Source organism: Bufo gargarizans, chromosome 9, assembly GCF_014858855.1.
Source record: "Bufo gargarizans isolate SCDJY-AF-19 chromosome 9, ASM1485885v1, whole genome shotgun sequence".
Classification (NCBI taxonomy): domain Eukaryota; kingdom Metazoa; phylum Chordata; class Amphibia; order Anura; family Bufonidae; genus Bufo; species Bufo gargarizans.
Genome location: NC_058088.1, coordinates 43,827,424 through 43,836,554, shown reverse-complemented (window position 1 = coordinate 43,836,554; position 9,131 = coordinate 43,827,424). Strand labels below are relative to the sequence as shown.

General features: G+C 47.7%; 1 protein-coding gene across 1 annotated transcript; it reads right to left on the bottom strand.

Annotated features, from left to right (window-relative positions):
• Nucleotides 1–1,537: 1,537 nt before the first annotated feature.
• Nucleotides 1,538–8,145, bottom strand: LOC122919769. Its single transcript, XM_044268953.1, has 4 exons — nucleotides 8,106–8,145; nucleotides 3,946–4,099; nucleotides 1,807–2,309; nucleotides 1,538–1,566 (listed from the first exon to the last, which is right to left on the bottom strand). Exons 1-4 carry the CDS (start codon nucleotides 8,131–8,133, stop codon nucleotides 1,538–1,540), a joined length of 714 nt encoding a protein of 237 aa, XP_044124888.1. The 5' UTR covers nucleotides 8,134–8,145.
• Nucleotides 8,146–9,131: the final 986 nt, after the last annotated feature.

Below are 9,131 nucleotides of genomic sequence, written 5' to 3'. Positions count from 1 at the left end.
CATAGTTGTTGTCACTTAGTTGTGGTAGTACTGCCCACACACAGGGCCTTGAGTGCCCACTATGGCACCCGTCCCATAGGTTCCCCACCACTAGACATATGGTGTTTTCAATCGTGTACTGTATACAGCATTATACTAGAATCCTGAATTTGTTCTTACATGCGATTTGTTGCTGACTTTTTTTTTATATCCTTTTTCCTACAGATTCCTTGCCACTGGGAACTCTTTTGCATCCCTGCATTTTGAGTTTCTTTTAGGGACCTCAACAATCTCGAGAATTGTACGACACACTTGCCATGTCATCTGGTAGCAACTCCGAGAGACGGTGATGCCACAGCCCAAGGTGGACGATTGGCTTCGGATCGCTGAGGGCTTCCAAAATTCGGCGCAGTTACCAAACTGCATCGGGGCAATGGGTGGCAAGCACATCCGTGTGAAGAAGCCGCCACACTCAGGGAGCCGTTTCTTCAATTATAAACAGTTTTTCTCGGTAGTGCTGATGGCTGTTGCTGACAGTCATTACCGGTTTATAATGGTAGATATCGGGTCCTATGGAAGCACCGCGGATGCTCGCATCTTTAGTGCTTCTAGAATGGGTGAGCGGCTTCGTGCCAACCAGCTTGCCCTGCCCGAGTCCAGAAGACTGCCCGGATATGCAGGTCCGCCGGCTCCGTTTGTCATCGTGACGGATGAAGGGTTTGCATTGACTCCACATGTTATGCGGCCCTTCCCAAAGCGTGGTTTGGATGTCAGGAGGCGTATCTTTAACTACCGGTTGACTCGTGCCCGTCGGTATGTGGAGTGCGCTTTCGGGATACTCTCTAGCAAGTGGAGGGTGTTTCTGTCATCCATACAGATGGATCCGGAGAATGCTACCCTGGTGATTCAAGCTTGTGTTGTTCTACACAACTTCACCAGGATTCACGAGGCTTCCTCTTCTCTTGACATGGAAGATCTTCCTACGTCATCAGATTTGGGTTTGGAAAGGACCCTGCATAGACGACCTGGGACTGCAGGCATTGCAGTTCGGGAACTCTTTGCAGACTACTTTATCAGCCCAGAGGGGTCTTTGCCGTGGCAGAGGGACGCTATTCGTGGCAGGTTTTGAAATCTTCTGGGCTCTTTAGTTTTTTTTATTTTCTAGCTAAATTACTAAAAATGATTGTGTTAGTTGAGTGTAGGGACTCGCAAGATAATGAGGACCCTTGACGTGGGCTTGCGGGCTGAGATTTTTTGGACATCACATATTTAAACATACATCTAACTAAATATTAATGATGTTTCTGTCTAAATGGAAATTTTCACAAACATCTTGATATTTTGCTTGTATGGTCCAAAAAGTTTTCTAATACCTCATCTGCACAGGAACCCTAAATAAAGATCTTGATTGTCCAAATAAAGTGTGGCTTTCTGAGATACAGTGTGTGTAGCTTTTGTTTTAGAATGCATTTTTAAATGTACATGTTGTGTGTAGTGTGCAAATAAAACAATAGTCAATTTTTTGGGCCCCAAACCATACTTTAGTCAAAATAAGGGGTCACCCAAAACACTGGCAATGAAAATAATCTAACAACACACAAATAACATAAAAATAAAGTGCTTAATATAAAACAACCCTCCCAAATTACAAATCAAGAAGGTCCCGCGTGAATGAGCCCGATGCAAATGTGGACCGTGGCCTAACCTGGGCCTGTGTTGGGGCACCAGTTGGTAAACGGGGCTGGTAAAGGGGCTGGCCCCCAGGATGAATAGGCCCCTGAGGTGGAAGGTACTGGGGGGGGGGGGGGGGGGGGGCATAAGAAGGGCCTTGGGTGGGTTGGGGAGGGAATGAATATGGCGCAGGATTTGGCTGCTGGCCTGCATTTTCAATGTTGAGTTTCAACGCATTTAATGGCCCAATGAGGTCTCCATGGTTGGGGCAAATAAACATTTTGATCACCATGTTTAAGCAAGCCATGCAGTCTGGCTGCTCATTCGCAGGGACCTGCTGCAGTAGCGGCCCGAGTCCCCTCAACATTTTCTCCTCCTTGCCATCACTCCTCCTCTGGGCCAGAAAATCAATGACTCGGGCATCAATTGCTTCCCGACTCTCTGGCCCAGAGGAAGAGGGAGGGACTTGGCGGCGCCGTCTTGGCTGGGGCTGGACATGACGAGGTGGACTAGCCAGTGGGAGTGGGTCCTGGCCCTGTGCCGAGTCCTCAGGGTCCTCAATTGGCGTTGCAGCGGGACTTGTGGCGGGGGAGAAGACCGCAGGGGTTTCACTCCCGGCTGTGTCGGATTCCTCCGAGGCTTCCAGACTGTCCACAGTACTGTAATTGAAAGAAACATAAATACAAATATTAACATTTGCTTACATCTTTAAAAAAGTACATCATTTAACTTTGGCGGAAACAGCCATGTGTATCCAAAATATATATACGGAGTGTCAGCAAACATCTGATATTTGATATTACACAATGCATAACATCTTTGATGTGAATAGAGAGAAGCATATTTATAATACATTTTAAATGTTACAAAGGGCCAAGTGTGGAAAAGTGATCATGAAACTGAGATGGGAAAACATTGTGGGCCGTTTGGAGCTGTCCAGCCTCAGAAGAGGATTAGTCATTCAAGGACCAACCCCACTGCTGAGAATCAGGCCATCTCGTCTGTATGTGCCCCAATACCACCATCCAAACATACAAGATGTAATGTTAACCCAGTCCAACATCATTTAAATAGTCAAAACATGTACCAGGCAACACTTGAGCATGGTGGGAGTATTACTTAAAATGCGGCTGGTGAAGCGTAGTTGCAACATCCTTCGAATCCATTAACATCGGATTTGTTTTTTGCAATCTTAGGCCCCATGCACACGGCCGTGTTTCACAGCCGTGTGCGGGCCGTGGAACCGCGGCCTGGATCCCTCCTGAGAGCAGGAGCGCACGGCGTCACTGGTTGCTATGACGCCGTGCGCTCCCTGCTGCCGGCACAGTACAGTAATACACTGGTACGATCTATACCAGTGTATTACTGTACTGTGCCGGCAGCAGGGGGCGCACGGCGTCATAGCAACCAGTGACGCCGTGCGCTCCTGCTCTCAGGAGGGATCCAGGCCGCGGTTCCACGGCCCGCACACGGCTGTGAACAACGGCCGTGTGCATGGGGCCTAAGATGTTCAAAGTAAAGAATCCATGTCATGGTTTGTGCCAATCAAAGTTACCAATATCAATGCCCAGTCAAATACCTTTTGGCTAACAATTTACCAAACCTTTAATTATTTGGTTTGGGGTAGAGCACACATTTCCCGCAGCCAATTGGATTTTACTAAAAATACCAGTATTCAGGGCTCCCAAAAAATAGGGAGGGATTAGTCATCTTTCTCAATAATCATACCTATCCATAGGATATGTATAAAAGAATATATTGGTGTGTGACCAACAAACGACAAACACACTTATCAACTGTATGAGGGGATAATGCGTGCAGTGTGCCCATGTCATCTCCCTTCTCTATTCCTGGTCACATTGCAAACATATATGTTCCTGGACCATAAATAAATTGCTTCAACAGGTACAAACCAGAGAGGAGAGGCGCAATCTGCGCACTGCACGTGTCGTCTAATCATACAGATCTGCAGCTGTGGTGCCTGGTGTGACTCACCCCCTGAAATGATGGAGACCACCAACACTAGGCTTGTACAAACTGATGCCCGCCAGCTGATGCACAACTACAACTCCAAGCAGGACTGGTTAGCTTACATCCATTCTTGCATGCTGGGAGTTTTAATTTGAAAAGAGCGTGATGGAGTCAGTTATGACATGGCTGACCAACTGAAAGGATAGGTCTTCTACAGTACAACCCAACTCAACCCATTACTTTCTTGGAAGCTTTTGCTTACCCAGATGCAATTGTACATTTACATCAATAATTAATTTTTTAAGTATCATTAAAATAACTTACGGCCTCAAATCCATAACTGGCCTTAAAAATTGAAGCTGTGGGGTATATATGTAAGGCCGTTTGCGCGATGGGCCCTCACCGCTCCGGCCTTTGCTGGTGACCTCCCTCCGGAACTGGTCCCGGCAGCTTGCCCATCTGGTCTTAGTTTGTTTTACTATTAAGAAATGACATATAAGTCACACTTTTAGAAACAACAATAATAAATAGTATAATACATTCCAATTGTTCAAGGAGGCAAAAAACACCTCAAAGACAAAGGAAAAAGCACCAACATCACCAAATTGACCAACACATGGTACAGTCATGCTGGGGTGTGGATACTAATGAAGAGGTTAATGATGGAGGAGACGAGTCGTGCAAGCCATTTGAACTAAAATTCATAACAATATGTGAAGGTGACAACTGTAAGATGCTCAATTACAAGGACACGTCTCACCCATAAAAAAGTACCCAGACATGTGATTACACATGAGTACTGTATGCTGTAGCAAAGGGAGGGACAGCCATATAAAGTTAGAAAAGGCATGGTCTGGTATTTATTAGACGTCTCATTTACAAACCATGTACAGGCCTTTATGCCAAATGATGGTGTTCCAAAAAAAAAACATTATTGTGACCTCAGGGAGTTTAGACATGTGGGCAACTAAATTTAGGGGTATTCCCTGAGACTACCCAAGAAAAAAAAAGCAAGCCTGTCTTACAAAGGGGAGCCTAGCGAAGTACCGGAGGCTGCTGCGGTTGATAAAAAATATCAAAACTGATTTTTTTATCGCCGCAGTGCGTGTAAAGTGAATGTGCAGTGATCAAAAAAATATTTTTTTTTTGTCACTGCGGTGGGGCGGGTGTGGGCGAACGCACGTGTGGGCGACCGATCAGGCCTGATCGGGCAAACACTGCGTTTTGGGTGGAGGGCGAACTAAAGTGACACTAGTACTATTATAGATCTGACCGTGATCAGTTTTGATCACTTCCAGATACTATAAAAGTACAAATGCTGATTAGCGATACGGAGAAACTCATAACCCTGGTCCAGGAGAGGCCCGAGCTCTGGGATACCAGAGCCAATTCCTATTTGGACCGAGGGCGGAAAGACAGTTTGCACTGATCACTTTTTTCTTTTCACTTGTGATTGACAGGGGTGATCAAAGGGTTAATTGGGGTTCAGGGGGGTGATCAGGGGCTAAGTGTGCCGTTTGGTGTACTCACTGTGAAGCCTGCTCCTCTGCTGGATCCAACCGACGAAAAGAACCAGCAGAGGAGCAGGCAGCCATATAACAGATCATATTTACTAATATGATCTGCTATCTGGCACTTTGATTGGATTTTTAAAAATCAGCAACCTGCCAGCCACGATCATTGGCTGGCAGGTTGCTGACGAAATACTTCTGTGCGAAATGCCGGCGCGAACTGCGCATACGCATAGTCGCGTAATCTCGCGTCTCGCGAGATGACGCGTATATGCGTGACTGTGCGCAGCACTGCCACCTCCGGACCGCACATCTGCGTTAGGCGGTCCGGAGGTGGTTAAAACGACATCATTTTGCCACACAGAGGACAAGGACAGCAGAACTACATTGCTATCACTTACCTAAATCTGCTCGGCCTCGGCTATCTGCTTTGGCCCATTCTGTACTCCTCATGCTGCGGGCCACTTGCTCCCATGCAGCATCTTTCCGCCCTCGGTCCAAATAGGAATTGGCTCTGGTATCCCAGAGCTCGGGCCTCTCCTGGACCAGGGTTATGAGTTTCTCCACATTCCACCGTGGCATGGTTGTTCTATGGAGTCTAAAATGTCTGCCTCACCACACAGAAGCTGTTAGGCACAGGTGGCTAGAAATTAGCATAACCAGTGACCTAATACTTCCTGTATCTTTTTTTTTTTTACAATTTATTGGCTCTAGATTTGGCAGACAGTTTGGCCATGGCAAAATTATTAAATAAAACGGGCGCGGACGACAATCGGGTGTGCAACCACATATTTTCACGGTCCCATTGACTTGAATGGGGCCGCGATCCGTTAGCCGTGAAAAAAAAATAGGACAGGTTATATTTTTTTTTTCACGGCCTCGAAACACGGGTAACGGGCGCGGTGTAAAAACGGTGCACAAGCCGAGTTTTCAACGGCCCCATTGAAAGTCAATGGAGCCGCTGAAAAAAACGTCTAACGGCACAACGGCCACGGGTGCACACAACGGTCGTGTGCATGAGGCCTTAGAATGAAGTTTTATGCGAATAAAATTTGGATGTTTAATCTGAAGTCGATTCGCTCATCCCTAGTTCCTAACCCTGGGGTGAGTTTCCTGGCCATATTCCAGTTTGGAGTCATGATTTCCTATGCTTGACTTAAAGGGGTTGTCCCACGAAAAATGTTCTACAGTTTTCAAACCAGCATCTAGATCTGAACACTTTTCTAATTTCATGTAACTAAAAATGATAGAACTCTCCCCCCCCCCCCCGCCAAATAAAGCTTGGATCGCACACCCCTATGCTATGCAATGCTTCTCAGCGTAAATAATAGTATACCAAGCCCTAATCTACATACCTTACATGAGGCGTTATACGTATTGATCAAAATGCATAGGCCCACTCAGCACCCCAAGGTAGCCTCTACTAGTGGGTACCCACTCTTATTTGGTGCAGCGCCACATAGCGACCACTGCCGCCACAACACCACACCAGCAGGCAGAGCGACCCAGTCATCCAACAGCACACCTGCTGTCAGACTAAGCCTCCCCTGGCACTGGGCAACACCAACCCACAGGCACAGCACTGCAGCAACAGGAGCCGCCATGCAGCACCGCACCATGTGAACAGATGTCAAAAGCTCACCTCTTCATGTGGTCTCAGGAAGTACAAACTGAGGCCTAGGCATTGCAGTGGCAGTGGTCGCCATGTGGTACTGGACCAATTTAGAGTAGGTACCCACTTTAGAGCCAACCTTGGTGTGGTGAGTGGGCCTATGCATTTTAATCTAAACATATACTAATGCCTTATGTCATGTAGATTAGGGCTTGGTATACTATTATGTACCCTGAGAAGCAATAATAGATCAATGCATAGCATGGGGATGTGCAATCCATGCTTTATTCTCTTTTTTTGGACTAAAAATTATAGCCACTGAGTTATTCACTGAAATGTATCTGTATAGCGCCACCTGCTGTTTGCTCTTTTTCTAAATTCTCTGTCCAGTTTACTGAGGTGGGCGCACATGTTCAGTTCCATCCTTCAACGGCCACCAGCGGTAGCAGAAAGAACACGCCCTCTGAGACAGTGCATGCCCCCTGAACTGTCAGCATGATATAAATCTGGCAGAGTATTTGCAGTTCTTTGGATCCATGTGGTGTACAGGACTTGTTTTAAAAGGGGTTCTCCAAGAATATAAAATGTCCCCTCATGTGCCGGGCACCCCACATGGAATATACTTATCCCAATCCCCACTCCCGGCGCCGCTACTGGTCCCCGAAAACATCTGGTGTCGGGGGAGAGCAGCCAATAGCAGGTAGGGACGGGGACAAGCCTCTGTAGCTTCACCGGCGATGCTAGGGAGGCTCCCCCCCCCATTCCCGTCTGCCATTGACTGCTCCCTCCCCCACGACACCAAATGTTTTCAGCCGTGTGCAGGGAGAAGCAGCAGCGGCGGTACGGGGACCAGGAGTGGCGACGGGAGCGGGAACCGGGGTAAATATAATCCATATGGGGTGCCCGGCACATGGGGGGACATTTTATACTCTTGGAGAACCCCTTTAAGTTTAATTCTCAAGTACTATATGATATCTGGTTCTCATCTTTTTACATTACTTATGGTATAACCCCTTTAGGCCTCCTGCACACGACCGTTGTGTGCACCCGTGGCCGTTGTCCCGTTTAAAGTGTTTTTCTGCGGTCCCATTGACTTTCAATGGGTCCTGTGGGGATCCGCTCTGGTAGGCAGTGGTAGCGAGTGCAGTATAGAGGCAACACAGAATGGTCTTGGTGTAAAACACGATGCTTTGTTTATTCACACGGTGCATACAAGTGAAAGACGGTGCAGTTCATAGGGAGGGTGGTCACACACAACAGCAAAATAATAGTTCAAACACAGCAAGTCCCTGCTGCAGGCTACTTGAGGCCTGTTTCAGTCACATAAAGCAAAGTCTATTTAAAGCCAGGAGTAATGTCACCTTTTTCTCCTTGGTGAAGTAAGTCCATGGGTCTTGCTTCTAGCCACAGGACACAGATCCCTCCTGGTTTCAGCTGCAGGATCCTGCACAGTCCTCCACAGGCCTCAGCACACAGCCCAGCTCACCTCCACTTCTCACTCTCACAGCCAGAGAACACAGAAGCTTCACATTGCACACCACACCCTTGTTGCTGGTCAGGTTTTAACCCTTCCCTGCAAAACCTGGCCTGGACCGTGGGGAGACAGGCACCCGCCCGCATATCTGCCTGCTCCCAATAAGAGCTGGGCCGGATCCGCTGTGTTAACAGCATAACCGCTGCAAAATGCACTTTTCTGGCTCTTACTCCACCGGGGCCAGGACCCCCGGTGGCACGTACCTCCCGTCTACTACCACCCCAGGTACTCTCCTACAGTCCGTGGAAAAATCGGAAAATGCACCGTTTTGCAGCCGCATCCGTGATCCGTGTTTCCTGGCCGTGAAAAAAATAGGACCTGTCCTATTTTTTTCACGGCCAGCGGCTCACGGACCCATTCAAGTCAATGGGTCCGTGAAAAATCACGGATGCACACAAGATTGTCATCCGCGTCAGTGATCCGTGTCCGTGATCCGTGTCCGTTTTTTCCTATCATTTCAATAGCAAACTTGACTTAGATTTTTTTTTCATTTTTCATGTCCGTGGATCCTCCAAAAACCACGGAAGACCTACGGAAGAAAAAACGGGCACGGATCACGGTACAACGGAACCACGTTTTGCGGGACGTTAAAAAATACTGTGGTGTGCAGGAGGCCTTAAAGGGGTATTCTGTTGTTTCAAGTTATCCCCTGTCCACAGGACATTTGCATAGGGCCGCTCCTTTATTTTAGAGGGGCTGCAGGTGCTACTGGGTCCCCATTATTGTGATAGGTGGGGGTCCAGCGGTAGGACCCCCACCGATCTAATAGTTATCCCCTATCCCAGAGGTAAGCAACCTTTGGCACTCCAGCTGTTGTGAAACTACAACTCCCAGAATGCACACTTGCTCAGCT

What these genes read in the sequence shown, in the direction of transcription:
- LOC122919769 (XM_044268953.1), bottom strand. Translation starts at nt 8,133, where the DNA reads ATGGACTTACTTCACCAAGGAGAAAAAG. An exon ending in CCAGTTATGGATTTGAGGCC is followed by an intron (nt 2,310 to 3,945) that starts GTAAGTTATTTT and finishes TTTCAATTACAG; the next exon opens with TACTGTGGACAGTCTGGAAG. An exon ending in CCCTCCCCAACCCACCCAAG is followed by an intron (nt 1,567 to 1,806) that starts GCCCTTCTTATG and finishes GTGTGTTGTTAG; the next exon opens with ATTATTTTCATTGCCAGTGT.